The sequence below is a fragment of the Triturus cristatus genome, chromosome 6 (assembly GCF_964204655.1).
Source record: "Triturus cristatus chromosome 6, aTriCri1.1, whole genome shotgun sequence".
NCBI classification, from domain to species: domain Eukaryota; kingdom Metazoa; phylum Chordata; class Amphibia; order Caudata; family Salamandridae; genus Triturus; species Triturus cristatus.
The window spans coordinates 1,635,134,114-1,635,154,854 of record NC_140589.1 but is presented as its reverse complement, the minus strand read 5'-3'; the positions used below and the strand labels follow the sequence as shown (position 1 = coordinate 1,635,154,854).

Genomic DNA, 20,741 nt, shown 5'->3' with positions numbered 1-20,741 from the left:
TATCTTTAGTGTAACACATAAGTGTGTTGGCTTGCAGGTTTAGGGATATAGGTATGATTTGGGAAGTTTTGAAAAACTCTTATTCTTCTGACTGTTTTTTAAACCAGGCATGTTTACTGTATTGTATTGTACTTGCTTGTGAGGCGCAAATGTTTAGCTTTTTTTGGTTTGTTTTTTTACTTATATTGCCCGTTGGTTCAAAATTGCACACAGGTGCTTTATTATAGACAAAATACATATTGTAAGAGTGTGCTATATTTCCCCATTTTTTGAGATGTGAGTGATCTTTTGTAATAGCAACAATGAATATTCCTATACCAGTGACACCCCCACTGACGCTGGGACCAGCGAAGGGTTTATGGTTTGATTGCCCTTCGCCTTTTATTTTGAAACTTTTTCTTCTTCACACCATGGGAAACATAAGGCCACATCTGACGTACCCAACCCATTGTTCAATTCCTCTCTGTACCGTTTTAATAAATGTGCAATAGGTGTAATTAAGAAAGAAATAGAGATAGTGGAGCGACGCCTGTCAATCTCCACTGAGTCAGCTGCCCTGTGCCAGAACTTAGTGGAGGAGCTTCCCTCGGCTGAACTTCTCACAGGCACTACAATGGGTCATACAACTGGATCACTCTATCCCACACTACCAGTAGCAGCTGTAAATTGTGCATTCATGGCACAACGTCAACACCAGTACAGACAATCCTAACCACAACACCTGATGAGGGTACTTTCACCAGACAGGTCACTCCATCTAGAACAGCCAAGTGCGGCTGGAGTGGCAGCGACAGGAACACAGCATAACCCACACCCCCATCCAGAGTCCAGGTACCTAACTGCTTTGCAGGTGGTAGAATTCCTGATGGGTATCGACTGGTGAAGCACAAAAGGCGTGCTTTACTTCTAAGTGTAAAATATTCTGCTCCCACCGCTTCTCTGTCTCATTCTCGTACACAACTCAATGCTGTTCCTCCAATGACCTTGCACAGTCTTGAGTGCGACGACACATTCTCTGCCAAGCATATAGATAAAATTGTGGATAGGTTTGACGAGATAGTGAAGTCACTCTTGTCGGAATCCTCGATCCCTATAGGGCTATAGAGCTGACATTGTCCTTCTACAAGGAAGTTGCTTCCCCTCCAACTGTCTGCATTCAGGTCACTCAACTGGCCACTCATCCGATGCCAGCAATCCAGCAGAAGAGTCAGGTGGTGCAAGAGCCTCTAACCCTGCAACCAGGTCAACAATAGGTGTGAGGACCGTGGGTTGTCCTCTACGGTCAAATCAAGCCACCCATGAACCATCCAGCGATCATGTGGGGCTAGGCAGCAGGAGGGATGCTGACTGCAGTACCACAACGTCAACGCTTATCCGGGTATACCAGTATCCCCTAGGGGAAAAGGGGGTGGGCTGAAGATATCTTCTGGAATTCTGACCTGCATGATGCTACAGATAATCTCTCCCCAGGCTCTCCAGCCCGTATGTGGTGGTCAAGGTGAATGTTCCATCCCTTTCTGTAAATACTAATGAATCCTATGGCCAATTGAAGAACAAGGCAATTCACTGGTTAACTTAAAAAATAAATGATCCTCTCTCTGAGACCGATAACAGTCAAATGATTTGCAGGTTCAAATGGGTTGGGCCATAAGAATTTCAAAGGTGATTGTGTGGTAATTGCCTTTAAATATGAAAGCCTGGTAAACGATCTGCTATTCAAATGTAACCTGATGCGTGCTTCTCAGGGCTCCATCAAGTTACTTGCATTAGGGTTTTTTAGTGGCACCTATAGATCAACATTAGGTCTGTTAGTCGATTCCCACGTGCAAATCACTTTTCCAACCAGATTCCTGTCCCAATTCTAGCTAGAAATCGCTATGCTGTTTTATCTGGCCTTTCTGATAATGATTGATAATCCACTGCCCAACCCTTCTTTTCCACCACCAACTCTTTTACCTGTGACACTCCACCTAGATGGCGAGTCTCGGAGAATTTGACCTGCTCAATCAATTCTGCCAAGAATCCATGGAGAAGCCCCTTTTGTGGCAAGGTTGGCATAGGCCTTGTTCCAAAGCCCACAAACGCCATGGGGGATGGAGATCTACAATTACAGACTCAAAATTTGCCAGTGCTATCCTCACAGTTCTAAGAGAATCTCCAGGTGGGACTGATCCTCCTTGGTCTGGTTCCACCAGTCAACACTACATGTCCTTTGCTTCTGCTTCTCATAATGGCCCCAAAGTAGACAGTATCAGTGCACTGGTCTGTGACAATTGCCCTCATATGGCTAATCATATCAAATTATTTCATGGAATGTGGATGGTCTTAGGAGCAAGTTATCGTCCCTTGACTGACAAACCTTAGTGACATTTGCGCAGATAATCTGCATGCAAGAAACTTGGGCTTTGGACAAAGGTCACATTGAGGGTTTTATTTTATGGGCCACTGCAGCAACACTTTGTAGTTCTGAGAGGGCTAGAGGTGGGTTAAGTATTTTTTGCTAAATATTGCTTTTAGGGGACATAATCAAGCCCTTAACGTGATCTCCCTATTACCAATTTCTGAATATTTCTGTTAAAAATGATTGTTCTCTGCTCACTGTTAATTTTTATAACAACACTTTTGACACTACACGTTGTGCGGTAATCACTAAACTTGAAGAAGCCTTGATTTTATTTATTCCTTGTAAGGTCTCACAATATATACTCCTTTTGGTTATCGATTTTAATGTTTCTAAGTGTTCTCTGACGCCTAAGGAAGTATGTGGTGTTACAGATGCTCTCAGGGCAGGTTAGCCACATTTTCTTCACATTCCATGTGGGAGTGCCTTGAACAGCATTTTATTTAAATATAATTTATCTCTTTTGGAAGACAATGATAACACCAAGTCTAGTGACTATCACACACTTATTGGCAGGGGAGCAAATACCATTATAGATTATATTATACTGTCAACAAGTACATCGGAAACAACAAGCTAAAGATGACATGTGCCTATGAGGGCCTTTTAAGGTCTGCCACTAAGTACGGATGTAAACCAATTTGAGAGATGGTCTCAATTTATAGAGGCAAATGTGTATCTGCAGCTTTGTGTGGGAGTGGGTTATGGGGCTTGACAGAATCTACCATTCTACAAAAACAGAGAGTATATTTCTTCGGCATCTGCTTACTACAACACAATCTACACCAGCCTATATAGCATTTATAGAACTGGGCAGGCACCATATGGAAGATCCTTAGCAATTAGGCCCGTCCAGCTGTGGCATTCAATTTGGAGTAAAGATGAGACCAAGTTCATCAAGGCTATTACAAGGGATAGTCTAAGTATAGACAATGCACTGAGAATCCTTTGGGTTTCGTTTATCTTCAGGTAGGTAGCCCAATTGAACAGAACTATATCATTGAATTAATCTGATAGCATAAATAACATCCTATAGTAAAAGGGAATTAAAACGTTTATTACACAACAAAATGGCTGATGCCAGACGTGCCAATGGCAGTATCAAACTGTCAGTGGTCAGATACCTTGCTCTGGCACAAATTGAGGGCCTCCAGTGGTACCTAACATGTACATCTAACACCCAACATTGATATGTCTTGACTCTACTAAGACTGGATATAGTTCATGTTTTGGTAGCCTTCCCAAAAATGAAACAATGTCCCAAGGCAGCTGTTCAGAGTCCATGTGATGGAAGATCCACCCAAACAACAATGCATTTGATCATTTTCTGTTGCTTTTATAATGGAATCAGAAAACTCCATTTAAAACCTTTGTTTTTAGCTAAGAGTATCAGGAATTATAACTATGCTTTTCTATACCTATGTTCTCTGGAGGGCCCTTTTATTAGTTGTAATGTTGCCTCCTTTATATGGAAAGCCATATCCCTTAGGAAACATTTTAATTACACTCATCAACCCCTCTTCAGATATTTTTATGTTACTTCCTGATAGTCCAAACCTTTATCTAGTTCCACTGTGGGTTTGGTGTCCCATTGAAGGTCAATAGCTTGGTAGACTGGCCATATTGTTCTATTCCTGAGGAGGCACCAGCATGGTCTATTGGGACTCAAGGATCATAGTGCCATAGTGATGTTCAGGTGGTTTGCAACTTTCTTTTATAGAGCCTAGTGGCAAACCAGGGGTCACCTCAATACAGCAACTTACTACTTGCTGACAGGCTTTTAATCAGCCCTACATCAACGCACTAAGCTGCACAGGCACTTTGTAATCCTCTAGAGGTCTGCTGTGAACTCACTAAATTGCATTAGCACTAATGAATTGGCTGGCTCCATGTTTTGCACATACTAGTCTATGCTGTTGCTTTGTTACGGCTGATGAGCATAGGAACGTGTTAGGACCCATATGATATCCTGTTTTTATTCTGTTTTCACTGTTTGAAATTGGCGACCTTAGCTTACATTCTGCACTTTACATTTTTTACTTAATATTGACATATTTTGCTTACGAGTTTTAAAATATTCTGAATGCACTGTGTCATATTTTGCACTCTCTATTTCAGATGTAACACTGATATGACAGGGACCCTTTACCTGAAGTGAAGTGTTATTTGCACTTTCATGGTTTTATCTCAAACCGAATGAGGATCTTAAATCAATTCGAATTGAATATTCATATTTCATATTTATGTATATTTAGACAAAGTAAAAACGTTTAATTTGCTTATGCAAAACAGCATTTAGTTCCACGAACAAGAAATTATGAAAAATAGCATCACAGGCACAATATAAGTAACCCACTCCAATTTATTTAAATTGTTTGGTTTTAGAAAGAATTCATTTATAGGCCTTTCTTCACATAAGACATCACCAAACCCCACAATTCTACAAAAGAAATGCATTGAGCATACATATATGTTGAAGGTGTTTACACTGATGTCAAGTTCACAGATTCAAATCCCAGCAAGGCCACTTCAGCTTTCCAAAGGTGGTAAATTGAGTGCCAACACTTTGGAATATAAAAATGTCTGATATGGATGGTGGTTAGAGGCCATAAAACCGCAGGATGAAGTACTACGTACAAAACAAGTAATTCTCATTATTTTGTACTTAGGGTTGCAGGAAGAATGCATGATGCACATAGGAAATTAGTAAAATTTGAGCACCACTACATTTGGGGGCTTATTTACAAGCCCATTTCGCAGCTGGTGCGTCACTTTTCTTTTATGCACCGGCGGCGCAGTGTGCCTGCCCATATTTACAAGGCCACACAAAGCCACCCTGTGTGGCTTTTCATGGCCTCGTAAATATGACCCCCTTTCACGCATTACTTTGCATAAAAGGGGCATTCCATGGGTGTTGATGTAGGTGTTCCCAGACAATATCCATGGAACCTGACAAGACAAGGCTTTGTAAAATGGGACTGCATCAGATTCCTATGTCTCCCCAGGGGAGGCGTAACGGAGCCACAACTAGGAGAAATACCTTTATTTCTCCTCATTTTTCCTTTTTCTCTGTGCTGCACTCTGCAGCACTCATAGAAAGAGGTAAACACTTCTCATGGTTGTTTTTGTGAAAACAATCATCCCTACAATGCACACACCCTTGCACCATGGCGCAAGGGTACCTGCGTTGGCGCATGGCAGCCCAGTGTGCGCCAGCACCGTGGAATGAGCTGTATCTTGTAGATAGGACGCATTCCTGCCCTTTTCTTTTGAGGCAGCACAGCAGGACGGCTTGCTGTGCTGCTGTGCAATCAAAATATAGTAAACGAGGCCCTTAGAATACATATTTAATGTTGATCTCCGTATTGTTTTCTTAGTATGAAAACGATGCCAGGCAGAGTTGTCAACAGTAAAGTAAACGAAAGAGATGAACGTACTACAAACACGTTCTTCATTTGATAATTGGGTTTGGCAGCTGGGTGGCTAGAAAAGAATACCCTACCCTGATCAAGAATTAGGAATGTTACAGATGATAATGCCGCCTCTTGAGAAGCGGAAGCCATTCAAAAGGATATTTAAAAACCCTGTTCAGCTATAATTATCATTTTTTTAAAATGCTCATAAAATCAGCCACAGTATAAAATCAAAAACTACATGTCTCCAATGCTCATTTTTTGTATAAATATTATGAAATTATAACACTGACAGGATGACTCTGTGATTTAACATCTCACTGCTAACATATGTGGTCTGGAAGTACTAAGTTCAAACCCTGGAAACAATTTAGAGCTATTATTTACAGTGCACAGAAATGGCAGAAGTGGGGTATGAAGCACTATGTAAGAAACAAGCTATGTGTGGAAACAAGTTATTATTGTGAAAAGAAGGGCACTTCTTCAGATGTCGTGGTAAGGGGGTTGGTTCCAGACCATACATACTTTGGTTTGAAGGGCATGATACATTTTTTTAAACCTCTATTTTCCAATACTGCCCAGAATGACAGGTACTCTTCATTTTATTGACGTGGGCTGGGGTGTACCCCAGTGTCTTTTTGCCAGATGTTTCATTTAAAGTATCCCTAATGTCTTCCTAGAATACTTTTTTTCTTACCTCACAGTATAGGATATTCCACGTGCACCGATGCTGCTCCGTGAGCCTTCCTCTGCCCCCCGGGCCCTTTGCCTGGAAGCCATCACCAGATCTCCCGCCGCTCTTCCCCCATCAATGGTTTTCATCACCACCGGCGCATCCGACATCTTGCCTGCCCGCAGGTGAGGCTCACTATTCAAGGCAGCGAGACCGTGTGCAGCTTCTCAGTTGAGAGGGTGGCTCATCTAATCTCTGGCTCCCCAGGAGTAATTCACTGTGCCTAGTGGCCCTTCTCAGGCGCCCAACCTGGCTACGGTCTTTTACGCACAGCCTGAGCGGGAGAGCGTGGCTCTTGGCCCAGAACTTCGAGCGCTCGCGGCACCTGTGGAGCTTTCAAGAATCCATTGCGCCCGTGGTCACTACTCAAGGGAGTCTGCGCTCCAATCACCGATTAGAACACACAAGGCCCTCCCGCCTTCCCGCACTGTGACCTTCACCCCTCTACTCTCCAGCAATATTGGACAGAGTCTCGCCGTCGGTTCAGACAGCTGGAAAGTGCGCAGATTCAGCGAGTGCCTTATGTTTCCAGTGGGACGGGTCGGTTCTATTTAGAAACGTGTCTCCCAGTTATCTGATAAACCTTTAGACTCAGACACACAATAAATCCCGTCAGCATGACTACCGCGTGCAAGGCTACTTGTGTGGCTGTGCTTCACAGAAGTGCCATTTGGCTTCTGCTTGCCCACAGTGCTCGGCTGTGAGGGACAGATAGACCAGAGCGTTGTACACTCAAGGCTCAGAAATCGCATGCCAGGACTTGTGGACTCACACACCAAGCTCATCTGAGAACAGCCAGCTCTGGAAGCCTGGGAGACCAAGACGGAGCAAAAGCGACAACAATGAGCGACAAGTTTCAAAAGCCATCTGAAACCGAGCTCAGAAATCGGGGACCATGTTTACCGGAGCCCGATTCGCCGGTGAGTAAAAAGTCTGTATGCGTGCATGCACTTTGTGTGTTTGTGTATGTGTGTGCGTGTGTGTGTGTGGGTGTGAGTATAGATGAGAGTGCATGCGTAGGTGTGGGTGTTGTTTTCGTTATATTTACAAATTGTCTTCTTCAAAGTTCAATGCATGTTAGAGAGGCACGTGTTATAATTCCACTGGTTGCAAACGTTGGTAGTCCCAGAGCACAGATGCGCAAAGCTTCACAAGAAGATACGAAATTGTCCTTTTTTGCTTTCATGGATTGACATTCAGCGAACACTCCCCCGTAGTAATGTGGGAACAGGACATCTTCAACAAGACACCGAAGTCTCCCCGCCCGGAACAGCTACCATTGTTAGTCATTATAAAAACAATATATACATTACTGCGCATAACAGATGTTTAAATTCAGTGGAACTGATCACACATACAGTGCATTAGAAGCCACGGCGCTTTCCCAATACCCATTATTTCTTTAAATATAGTTTATAGCTACATTTTAAATGTAGAAACCACTTCTCCTCCCAATGCTTAGGTCAGGTTAGATACTTTCACTCACATTCCAAAACCTGATTTGCTGTGTCGCAGTGTGGACTGTGTTGGGCAGGGTTAATGTTGTTTACGTTACATCTACTACAATGAGGCATTGGCAGGTTTGTTACTGCTTTCAGTGGTACATTGGTATCAGCCAATAGCAATGGGTTCAGAATGCTCCTAGAGATGGACCTGTCCTGCTCTCCTGCCCATAGAGGGCTTGTTCAACACATCAACAGGGATCTGACCCGGGAGGTAAATGTCGCTGTCCTAGAATCATTGGGGCATATTTCTAGCCATCTTGTGGTCTGGCAGGCCCACATTTCTGCCCCAGCCCCATCCTGAATGGCTGCTTAGTTCTACTTTTTGCTGAGATTAATATTACCCTTTGGGATGTGAAGGGATTAGATAATTCTATCAAAAGAACAGGGTTCCCCTCATTTATCTCAATTGAAAACCACAACAAATTGTTATTATACAAGTTAGTTCCTGGGGTGAGGCCTATGTCCTTGATGGAGCTTAAACAGGAACAGGATTACATATCACCTGCTCGTCTGAATTCTATAAGAAATAGGACTTGCATAAATATGCACAGGACGGCTAGAGCTGTGAATATTACCTAAACTGGATTTTTCTTCTACATATAAAACTCATTCAGACTACTTTGGGCATTTAATGAATCTCACAATGAGCCACACTACTTTGGGCAGTTAATGAATCTCACAATGGGCCACACTACTTTGGGCAGTTAATGAATCTCACAATGGGACACACTACTTTGGGCAGTTAATGAATCTCACAATGGGCCACACTACTTTGGGCAGTTCATGAATCTCAGAATGGGCCACATTACTTAGGGCAGTTAATGAATCTCACAATGGGCCACACTACTTTGGGCAGTTAATGAATCTCACAATGGGCTACATTACTTAGGGCAGTTAATGAATCTCACAATGGGCCACACTACTTTGGGCAATCAATTAATCTCGCAATGTGCCACACTACTTTGGGCAATTCTCATGTGTGGTAAACTTCACCAATCACAGATATTTTCTTGAGATAAACTAAACGAATTCTTAAACACAAATTCTATTTCCATTTCTGAAAATATGAGTTATCTGCCTACTGTCTGATGAATACAGAGTCATAAACCCAGAATCATTGGTATATTTATTTCAGTTGCTTTACATCAGAAAACCTTTTACTGGAAATGGTTTAATAAGTAGGGATGAGTGGAGCATGCAATGAAATGTGCTGCAAGTTTGGGTGAAATATCCACAGGTGAACTAGAAAAAACAAACATGTGACGTTACATCACGGTCTTCACACCGCAATACGTTTACAACGCAGGCCTTACAACGCAAGTCGTTACAACGACTTGTGCTGGAGGGTGCTGAACTTAGGAATAGTATGATTCACTATTCCAACTCCAGCCTACGTAACAGTAGGGAAGGTGTTGGAATAGTAAATCATACTATTCCTTAGTGTATAGCGCCATCCAGCGCAAGTCATTGTAACAACTTGTGTTGTAATGCCTGCGTTGTAAATGTATTGCGTTGTTAAGACCGCGATGTAACAGATGTCTCCCAGAAAAATCGGGTGCATTTCTTCCCAAACACAGAAGCACAGTTAGTGGAGGGGTTACTTGCATCTACCTGAAAGACAACATGAGGTGTACGGAAGTATGGGCTGCCCAGTTGGGCTCTGATTGGCTACCTGTGGCATACATCATCAGCATTGAAGGATAGCTGTTTCAGTGCAACAGTGATGCTTTGTGTTTAAAAGTGTTTGCTCCTTTTGGTATGGTACGGTCTTGGCATGTTTCCTAGGGTATCTATTGGTGTGATTGCATGCACATTCAAGCGTATGGACTATTCTGTACTCTCTTTAACAGAGTTGACTGAAAACACAATGAACCCATTCCTTCCAACAGGCCAGGCATTGCTAACTAGTGATGACTCCAACTCAGCCTGTGCAACACAACTTTCAAATAATATTACTCTTGCAGAAAACTAGTGTGTAGATCAAATGCTGATATTTGGGGTTGCAGGGGCGTAGCTATATTAGTACAGCAAGTTAGTGGCAACAGGGCTAAGAGGTTTGCAGGGCTCATCGCATCCCAATTATCCATGTTTTTATTGCCAGACTACAGGATGAGGGCCATTGTCCTTGCTTTTATTAAGGCCCATGAGCCCCTTCCAATGCCTCTGATATTAGGGCAAAGGGTAAGGTAGCTGCAAAAACAGTAAGTTACCGTTATTTTGCAGTGTTTACATCGTTTATCATTAGATCGCAGGTAAGTACATCAGGAGTCTTTATATTGCAAATTTTGATAAGCTTAACTGTAAATGTGTGTGTGTGTATCCACTAATGAACATATATACTGTTAAGGTTATGTCTCTTAAAATTGCAATATCAATTTAAAATAATTAACATAAATATATGTATCAAAAATTACAATTACAGTAGAAAATATATCAATCCCTATCAGTCAGTCAGCCAAATTCACTTTATTCGGTTAATTAAAACCATAGAAGCATAGTAGATAAAAACACAATAAATATTAAAATGTCAAAATAACACAAACATCACAAGATACAAATGGAAAAACATTTAGATCATCAATATACACAGGAATAATTCACTGTGTTGATTAAAAAATATACTAATTAATAGCATTCCTTTTCTTTTTCCTTATTCTGACCCCTGCAGTAAAAAAACGAACTATATTAAAAATTCCCCAAACACTGGTCAACATTTACAAATATATAAAAGCCGGCCTAGCCTGTATAAAACTTTTGCCTTTTAAAATGGGTAAAATGAGCCAATTTCGAATGTGCAAAAAATGCTCACAAAATAAGACAAAATGCATTGAGTCCTGAGTAGAAAAATTATCACATGAACAAACACTCAGGTCCTCAGGCTTTTTCCATCCTTTGGTTCAGTAAGAAGTAGATGCAATTGATAAAACCTAAACCTCACTAAAAGGAAATGATGATGCTGGTTGGTGACTATATTTAAATATGGTTCAATCATTTGTGAGGTAGATAACACCTGGTGAGCCCGCACGAGAGGCTTGCTTAATTCCCTAGCCTCTCTATCAATTTGTGATAACTGCAGGTAGGTACTTTTAACCCAGAGCAAATCCGCCTTAAGAGTTTCTCTGGGGAGCTAAATAGCTCTGGCATTCCCAGATAAAGGGCAGTCCTTTTCACATAGCTTAGCCAGGGGATGCTACTAGCTGGATCAATAGCTGGGCAATCGCGAATAATTTCGCAGCTCATTTCAAGCTCTGAGTTTATCCAAATACCTATCCATTTAAGTAGGGGTGCCATTCGTATTAAATCTGATATGAAACCTGGACCGGTTTCTTGATTTTTAATGTAGGTAGGTGTCGATTGTGACACAGATAGGAGGTTTCTGAGGAATTTATTTTCCACTATTTGGATAGTTTCTCTTTATCCCCAAAGATCAGCACCATAGTTTGCTATAGCTATGCATTTAGCCCTGTAGATGTTCAGCATAGCATGCATTGGCTTAGATCCCAATCTACGAGCAAAATCAAGAACAGCAATGGTGGATCTAGCCACTGCATTTCTTTTAGCTTTCATTTGTGGGACCCATGTACCCTTTTCATCAAATAACACACCTAGGTATGAAAACGACACCACCCTTGATATTGCATTCCCTTCACAATAGTGAGTTTTACATTTCTTGGGCTTTACCCCCATGATCATGGTGTGGGATTTAGAAAAATTGATATCCAGATCTAATGACTTCATAAACTCAGCCAAGGTTGTTAAAAGATGCTGTAGGCCAATTGCCGTTCTAGCTAGTAAGGCAGCATCGTCCGCGTATAGGAGAGCTGGAATTAACCGCTCCACTACACGGAGAATATACAAATTCACACCCACTAAAACTGAATCAAGATTATTGATATATAGGGTAAATAAAAGTGGGGCTATGATGCAACCCTGTCTAACTCCTTTAATAATGCGAATACTACATGTGAGGTTACCTTTTTGATCAAATCTCATCTGTGGCTGTAAGATCCTGATGTAAATCCGCCAAAAAATGTACAATATTTTGATCCAGACCTAACTTTAATAACGAGTGCCATAATTTGGATCTATTTACACGGTCAAAAGCCGAAGAAAGATCCATAAATGCCAAATGAAGTGACCCTTTCTTTGCAACCATGTATTTTCCAGATAATAAAAGCAAATTTAGGCACTGGTCTGTGGTTCTTCTCCCTTTCCTAAACCCATACTGTAAATTTGAGAGGATGTTAGTGTCATTGAGCCACTCAGTCAGTTTGCCTAAAACCACTCTGCCTAAAACCTTCACAGCTGAGTCTATCAGTGAGATTGGCCTACAATATCGCGGGTCTCCTCTATTCCCCTTTTTAAAAACCAGGACTATAACTGATTGTGACCAGGATTGGGGTAAACCAAATTCACAAGCTATATTAAAAACATTAGCTAGTAATTTAGACCATAAAGGTATATCAGCTTTATATAGGTCAGCCGGAACACCATCCGGTCCAGGAGCTTTATTACTTGACATTTAGTCACTGGCCACCGCTATTTCCTTATCTGTAAAAACTAGACAGGATTTTTTGCCTACATATGGGGTACTTGGAGGTTCGTGATCTCCCGATCCCCATATATGCCTTTAAAATGGTTGAACCAATCCTCTTCCGGAATATTACATTCCAATGAACTCCCTTTGTTCTCCGGGAAGAATGGTCTATTTACAACATTTCAAAACTTGGCACTGTTCCTTATTACATCAGTTGACAATAAATCATTGAGTGCTTCATTTTTAATATCTGTCTTACGTGTATTTATTGCGATCTTATAGTCTTTCCTAAGGGCAGCTATCAAATGTTTATCTTGTGGTCGGTTTTTTAAGGCGACCATCAGCTTCTGGTGCGCAACTGAACACCTGTGGTCAAACCACCTCTCTCCTCTATTGGGATAATCCTTACAATTATACATTAGATCTTTTGCCACCTGCATACAAATTTTACCATAAGCGGTTAAAATTCTACCATCTTTTGTCCCACTATCAAGACACATCTCCATTTCCAATCCTACTTTAGTAGCTAAATCATTGCAGAACTCTTCCGGAATGATCTTACACCATTTTAATCTACGGCCCCGGTCTTTGTTCTTAATTGCTGCATTAAAGGCCCATTTATTGACTTCAGAATTTAGCACAATGCCCCCTGCCAGTATCAAGTGTATGGGTTATAGTCACTAAATTGTGACCACACAGCCGTATAATGTTTAACATATGCTTCCAGGGCAGTATTTATGAAAATGTAATCAATGGTTGTGTGCATTCCCCTGCCTTTAAACAATGGAATATCGTCCAACCCACACGATTCATTTGGATATAAAAGACCAAGCTCTGCTAATGTTTGCTCCAAGAATTCCCCTTGCGGTGTGTGTTCAAAGTGTACGTCCACATACATGCCAGGTCCTAAACTATCAATAACATGACACTTCTTAAAACATAAATGTATATTAAAATCCCCTAGAATAACAACCGAATAAGGTGTGACTTGTTTCTCCTTGTAAACCTCCAGGACGTTTTTAAGACTAGACAAATATTCAGTGACAGAAATTCTGTCAAATGAGTTATAAAAATTAACAACTAAAACTTTAGTTACATTGATGGGTGTAATTCCAACGGCTAAACAATTTACTAACCCTGTAACAAATTTTCGATTACTGCCTGTAACCTTTAGGGAAATCAGTGTTATCAACCCCCCTTTGGGTCTTCCCTCTACAGAAGGAGTTGCAGGTTCAGAATAAGTAGTATAACCGTCCAACCAGAAGGCATTGTTCACTTCCCCGATTCTTGAAGCCCGATGACTTCATGTTCCTTTAAAAAAGTAGTCCAAATAACGTCATCCATTTTATTACTTAGCCCTGCAATATTCCAGCTAAGTATAATAACTGACCCTGAACTACTAAACTTGTTTCCTTGGGGCAAATTATTTATAGGCTTCCTTTGTGTGCCCTCTTCCTGCCCTTGAGTAAGAGAAACAGTGGTTAGTCAATCATTGCCATATAGCTGACTCAATGGTGCAAATCTGTTTGCTATTTCCACCCCACTAGCGACTCTACTATGTCTTTTAACATCCCCCGAGGTTAAAGAAATTGTGGGGATCCCACTCACTAGTGGGAGATTTCCACTCACTAGTGGGAGATTTCCACTCAGCTTAGAGCTGATACCCAGGTTTTGCCTATTTTCTCTCCATTGTGGCCTCAAGGATGGTGTTAAATGATTGGCCCTCTCAGGCCTTTTAGGTGGGTAAAAAAAACCCAGAGGAAATGCATGAGTTCCCCCTTCATCACTATGCTGGTTCGCCCCAAAAAGCCAACCCGCTACATCCCCCCTGTCAAAATTAACAACAATGCAATCTCCCTCATTGTTTTTGGGACAATGGCCAACCCAGCCAACCCGTCTGGCCATTATAATGTGAGATGAAGCATTTAGACCTCCCTCAGAGTGTGTTGAACACCAAAATTTAACTTCAAGAATTAACTCTCCAGTTGTTTCACTAACTTTCTCCTTAAGAGGGGGTACCCCAGTTAACACTGCTACCAATGGCGTGGCATCTGGGGACAGATGGAGTCTTACTTGGATCGCGATCCCATTAGACTTGATCAACCCAACCATAGGCCTAACATCAGCTCTCCTATGAGCTCTTTTATTAACCAACTGGTTGGTATCTGATTTCACTCCTAAAGGGGGCTCATTGGGCTTCTGAGGCCTAAGACAATAGGTACTAGCACACTCTCCCTCAGTGGTAGACAGCCTGTCTACATTTGAATTACTATTTACACAGGATGAATTACAGCGTTTTCCATTCCTGCTCTTCTCCTTCGAGGTAGTGTTCAGGCAAGCCACCCCCTCTCATTTTCTCTCTAGGAATGACAGCTTCTTCATGATTAGATCCACCCCATATTTCATACAGTTAATTAATTCAACTCTTAATGTCTCAAATAAAGTTTCAATATGGGTTAGAATTATATCCGTGAGTGTAACTCCGGAATGAGAGGGCAGCCTCTCCTCAATACTCAAGTGACTTCCAGGCTCCTCTTGTGCAACCAAATCTTTTTATTTGACCCTCCCTTGGCTCGTTTTTTCCTCTTCTTCTTCAAAGAGGCACCGAATAATTCCCTTGGAGAGTCCGCAGCCATGTTAACGGTAATCCCTGATTGCATTTCTTGACATGAGTTCAGCATAGTGTCATTTACTTGAATAGAGTCATGGGCCCCCACTGTAGTGTCGGCAACAATGTCAGTTCCTGTAATACATGGGGCTGCCAAAGGAGGAGCGTTCCCAACCACATTCTCATCCCCCATACCCAACTGAGCTTCTACATTGTGGATCTCCGTGGTGATAGCCCCTACAGCACTGGTTAAATAAGACATTATGGAGGCACAGTTACAGGGTATCTTAGCTTTAGTTTTTAACAAATCATTTGAACAGGGTAGTTTGCGCTTACCCAAGTTGACTTCCACACGCTAGAGGGGTTGCCCAGCCCAGCCTCTTCCTGGCACTGCGGGAGAAGCTGGCACCTTAAGTATGCGCCTCCGGGCGCGGGAAACAACGCTGGCGGTAGTGCTTGGCCGCAGGGCAGACTGGGACATGCAGTCCCCTGGTCCCGCTGGTGAAATCTCCCTATAAATTTATAGTCCATAAATCCAGCATGATCTAATTATTTACCATAATCTTCTTTAGTAATAGAATCCGGGCCCCTTCACGGATTTTTCCACACAACTTATGGAAATAATAGCCCCCCATGTAATCTCCACTAGTAATTTTCTACTATTAGGAGACTTTAATATACATAGCGAAAGTTCTGCGCTTCCTGAAATATCATCCTTTCTTGCCGACCTATCTACATTGAAGCTTACCAAAATGAATGGCGGCCCTACTCACTCAGCAGGCCACACTATTGACATCATTTTCACTAACACTCCTCGGCTCACTTGTGAAGCCCCACGTCCTGTGTGCTGGACGGATCATGCACTCATTAATTTTCAAGTACAGCGGCTCCACGCGCCCCCCACAATGGTAGCACGTACTCTATTCTCTTACAGACAGTGGCATAAAATCAGCCCTGAGCCTTTTCCCTCAGCTTTCACACCGCCCAGGTATCCCCGACCAATAACCTCGAAGAAAACCTCACTCTCTTCAATACTACGGCCCTAGCGACCATTAACGCGATTTCCCCCTTAAAGACCTCTTCAAAAGTTCCCAGAAGCACCCTGGCCATATGGTTTACTCCCGAACTACGCAAGACTAAAAGCCGCTGCAAAAACCTGGAAAGAAGGTGGCGTTGCACCCACCGTGATACCGACAAAGAGAACTACAAATCCGCTCTTACTCTATATCACAATGACATCAAACAGGCCCGCAGATCCCACATAGCTCAGCAGTTGAGTCAGGCAGGTAACACTCCCAAAACTCTCTATAAAATTCTGAAAGATTTTATCTGCCCCAAAGCTTGTGATCTAGACGACAACCCCTGTCAGTCTCTCTGCAATAAAATTAGCTCTTTCTTTATACAAAAATTGATACCATATACGACAAATTCCCAAAATCATGCCACACATCTACGGCAGCCGATACCCCCGAAACCTCCAACGCTGACCGTGTAACTCTGCTGACCTTCCCTCCCCTCTCACGTGAGGAGACCATAGCACTTATGTGCAAGGTCAAATCTGGCTCTCCCCTAGATGTCATGCCTGCAAAGATGTCGGCCTCCCTTGCCCACATGCTTGCTGACTCCGTCAGTCCCCTACTCAACTCCTCCCTTGAAAAAGGCCTGGTACCCTCCATCTGGAAAGCGGCCCAGGTCATTCCGCTGCGAAAAAACAACAAAGCCCCTATGGACGACCTCTCCAACCTACGCCCTATCTCCCTCCTCCCCTACCTGAGTAAGGTCCTTGAAAAACATGTGAACAAACACCTCTCCGACCACATCGAAGCAACTGGCTACCTAGACTCGTCTCAATCGGGTTTCCGTGCAAACTATAGCACGGAAACCGCTCTGGTAGCCGTTACTGACAACATCAGGCTCGCGCTAGATCAAGGACAGTCTACCCTCCTGGTCCTTTTAGATCTCTCCGCCGCCTTCGATACGGTCGACCACCAGACCTTGCTCAGGAGAATAAGGGAGACAGGACTGGGGGGATCGGCGCTGAAATGGGTAACCAGCTTCCTTTCCAACCGTACCCAAACTCTCAATCTGGGCCCATTCCGTTCCACCACTGAAAAACTGACCAAGAGCGTGCCACAGGGCTCCTGTCTGAGCCCTACGCTGTTTAATATCTACGTGGCCTTCTTGGCCTCACTTCTGAGAACACTCGGGTTCATCCCTGTATCCTATGCGGATGATACCCAACTTATTTTTCCTTTTGACAAATCTTCTCAGACAGCCCAAGCATCCTTCTCCTCGGGTATGCTGGCCATCTCGCAGTGGATGAGCAGCAACTTTCTCCAGTTGAACGCCAGCAAAACGGAAATTATTCTCTTCGGAGATGCTCTCCTTCTGTGGTCACCTACCTGGTGGCCAACCGAACTGGGCTCTGCCCCTTCCCCTAAAATGATAGCAAAAAACGTAGGTGTGCGTCTTGACCAGGCCTTGACCATGAAAGACCATGTCTCCTATACAGTCAGCGCTTGCTTTCAGGCACTGAGCCTTCTGAGGAAAGCCCTCCCCTATCTCCCGGACTCTTTCCGTAAGACACTCGTACAGGCTCTTGTACTGAGCAAATTGGACTACTGTAATGCCCTTATGGTCGCCGCAAATGAGACCGCCCTTCGCCGCTTGCAAGTGGTACAAAATACCGCAGCACGGTTAGTCGCCAAGGCACCCTACAGGTCAGCCTCACTACCTCTGCTTCAACAACTTCACTGGTTGCCAGTGCGGAAACAGGTGAAGTTTAAGCTTTGCTGCCTGACGCACAAGGCACTGTGGGGTCCTGGCCCTCCATACCTTGCGGAGAGGCTCCACCAATATATCCCCAGACGAGACCTGAGATCTTGTTCTAAATCCCTGTTGCTAATCCCAAGGATAAAAAGAACACGGTTAGGAGGTAAAACCTTTTCCTACCAAGCGCCTTTAACGTGGAACCAACTCCCCCTACCCCTAAGACAATGCTCTGATTACCTCAAATTCAGAAAGACTCTGAAAACCACCCTCTTTTTAGAATTACATCTTACCTCCTATCTTTCACAGGTCCGCAAGCGCCGACAGACCCCCTCGGGGGTGATTCATGCGCTATATAAACTATTTAACATTAACATAACATTAACATAGATATTTGAATCCAAATTGTACAGTTTTTTTAAATGTGATATTTAAAATGAAATGCCCAGGCTCCAGGAGTAAATATATCACATTTGAAAAAAACCCAGTAAAGTTTGTATGAAAATTATTGGATCATGCTGGTTTTATGGACCATGAACTAGCATGGATTATAAATTCTAACGTTATTGTTAAAATAGACCTTTATGTTAAACCTCCCATTATTAGCAACGTGTTCATAGTAACTTGATGTCAGGCCATTAATCACTTGTTTCTTCTGAAGTATCCATGGGTTTCCCTTACTGTGATCTGTAAACAAATCTCTCAATGTATTATTTGTATTAATTGTACCAGATAGTGAGGGCCACTTGAATTATGCGGCAGGAGAGGGCCAAATTATGCAGCATTGTTGTGTAAATTATGAGGCAAGATAAGACAAATTATGTAGCATAATGCGGCACATTTTATCATAGTATTACCTCATTATTTTGTCATTTGAACATTTGTTAACACTGCCTGGGCATTGGTTGTACCTGGTTAGTACTAGTTTAACACCCAAATATAGAAATAAGCAACAGAAAGGTGACCAGCTAACCTTTGCAAAGGGCCTTACACTGAACGGCAACCCACGTTGCTAAGTTTTTAAAAATGTTTAAACTGTTTGAGCTAGAAACAAACCTTTTGTTGTTGTTAAAATCTGCAGATTGTGCACTAGATGATGAATTATGTGGCTAATGTGGTAAATGAATAATTATTCAAAAAAACGCCACAGCCGCACAATCACATCATTCCAGTGCAGTGCATACACGAAAATGCAGGCATTAATGCAATGTGTTCAATACAACAATGTTCTTGCCCTGTTAGAAATGGGGGTCTCTAGTTGGCAGTGGCATGCACCCTGTTCAAGTAGGGATCCTTCCTTCTACTCAGGGATTACACACCCAAGATAACCCCTGCTCATGCCCTGCCAGCTTGGCACGAGCAGTCGGGTCTATCTCAGAGGCAATGTGTAAAGTATTTGTACATAACGCACACAGTAACACAATAAAAAAACTACAAATGGACACCACACCAGTTTAGAAAAATAAAGTATCTTTATCTAAACCATACAAGACAAAAACAACAGAAACCCAACATACAGAACTAAGTTTATTACTTTTTAAAGGTTTCAAGCAATTCTGTAGATAGAACTCTACTTGATGAGAGATCTACTTGAATCATGACCGTGAGACAGGTGCAGTGGCAACGCTAGACAAGAAATTCAGTTTCCTTGTTCCTCCAAAGAGGCTAATCGAACTAACACCCAAGCTCCTACTTGGTACGGGAGATATCTTGTTTGGGAATCCCAGTTATCCTTCGATTCTTTGACCAGGGTCAAGAAATTGTCAAAAGATTTATTTTTGTCCTGAAGATGATTTCAATGACTTGATGTAATGAAGACCGAAACATCGACGACTAATCCATTCTTCTCATTAGAGATTGTTAAATTTAGTAACCTTTGACTGCTATATCCTATGTACAGGACAGACTCACTGTATTGCTTAATGAAGTTGGATAACCATGCATTGGTAACTAGGATATCTTCTTATATCGAACTTAAATGTTCTCTGTTGTTAATGTTTGTTGAGCTTTCTTGTTATTTCTGAACCCTTATCTTTTCTTATTTATGATGTCTGAAATATATTTTTCTACTTAGGTTCACCCGGTTGGTATAATTGATTTACTAATTTATTTTTCCATTTTGATTTATTCCATTGAGTGTTATTTGATATAATTCTACCGATCTATATATATATAGAGCTAGTCAAAATTATTTTGATTTGAATAAATCCCTCACAGGCATCTTTACCTTTCTAACTTTGATACCCAAGCCTACAAGGGTTGATTGGGTTTCCCAATTACCTACTACACTTTCTTTAACAGTGGCATTTTCAAACACACAATTTAAAAAACACCTTTACTAAAAGATGTGTATTTACATTCTGAGCTAAGAGAGTGCAAACTCCAAATCGCTAGCTGTTTCCAATTAAAAGTTACACATGTAAAATATCACAAGGTAGCTCCAATGGTAGCCTATGGGAGAGCTCGTCCTCGCAATAGTGAAAAATGAAATTGGCAGTATTCCAATATCAGGACATGTAAAACACACCTGTACATGTCCTACCTTTCACATACACTGCACCCTGCCCTTGGGGGTACATTACATGTAGTAAAAGGGAAGGTTAGGGCCTGACAAGTGAGTGCACTTGCCAGATCGACATGGCAGCTTAAAACTGCACTCACAGACATTGCAATGCAGGTCTGAGGTATGTTTACAGGGATACTAATGTGGGTGGCACAAGCAGTGCTGCAGGCCCACTAGTACCATTTGATTTACAAGCCCTGGGTACACCAAGT

The 20,741-nt window shown here is 42.3% G+C and overlaps 2 protein-coding genes across 2 annotated transcripts in view; one reads left to right on the top strand and one right to left on the bottom strand.

The window, feature by feature from the left end:
• Window positions 1–7,108, bottom strand: part of ABCG5 (ATP binding cassette subfamily G member 5) — a 243,689-nt gene extending 236,581 nt beyond the window's left edge. The window contains exon 1 of the mRNA XM_085612783.1: window positions 6,512–7,108. Within this exon, the coding sequence (XP_085468909.1) occupies window positions 6,512–6,657 (146 nt within the window). The 5' untranslated portion in view covers window positions 6,658–7,108. The remainder of the gene's footprint in view (window positions 1–6,511) is intronic.
• ABCG8 (ATP binding cassette subfamily G member 8) overlaps window positions 7,010–20,741 on the top strand; it is a 246,531-nt gene continuing 232,799 nt past the window's right edge. The window contains exon 1 of the mRNA XM_085612782.1: window positions 7,010–7,467. Within this exon, the coding sequence (XP_085468908.1) occupies window positions 7,390–7,467 (78 nt within the window). The 5' untranslated portion in view covers window positions 7,010–7,389. The remainder of the gene's footprint in view (window positions 7,468–20,741) is intronic.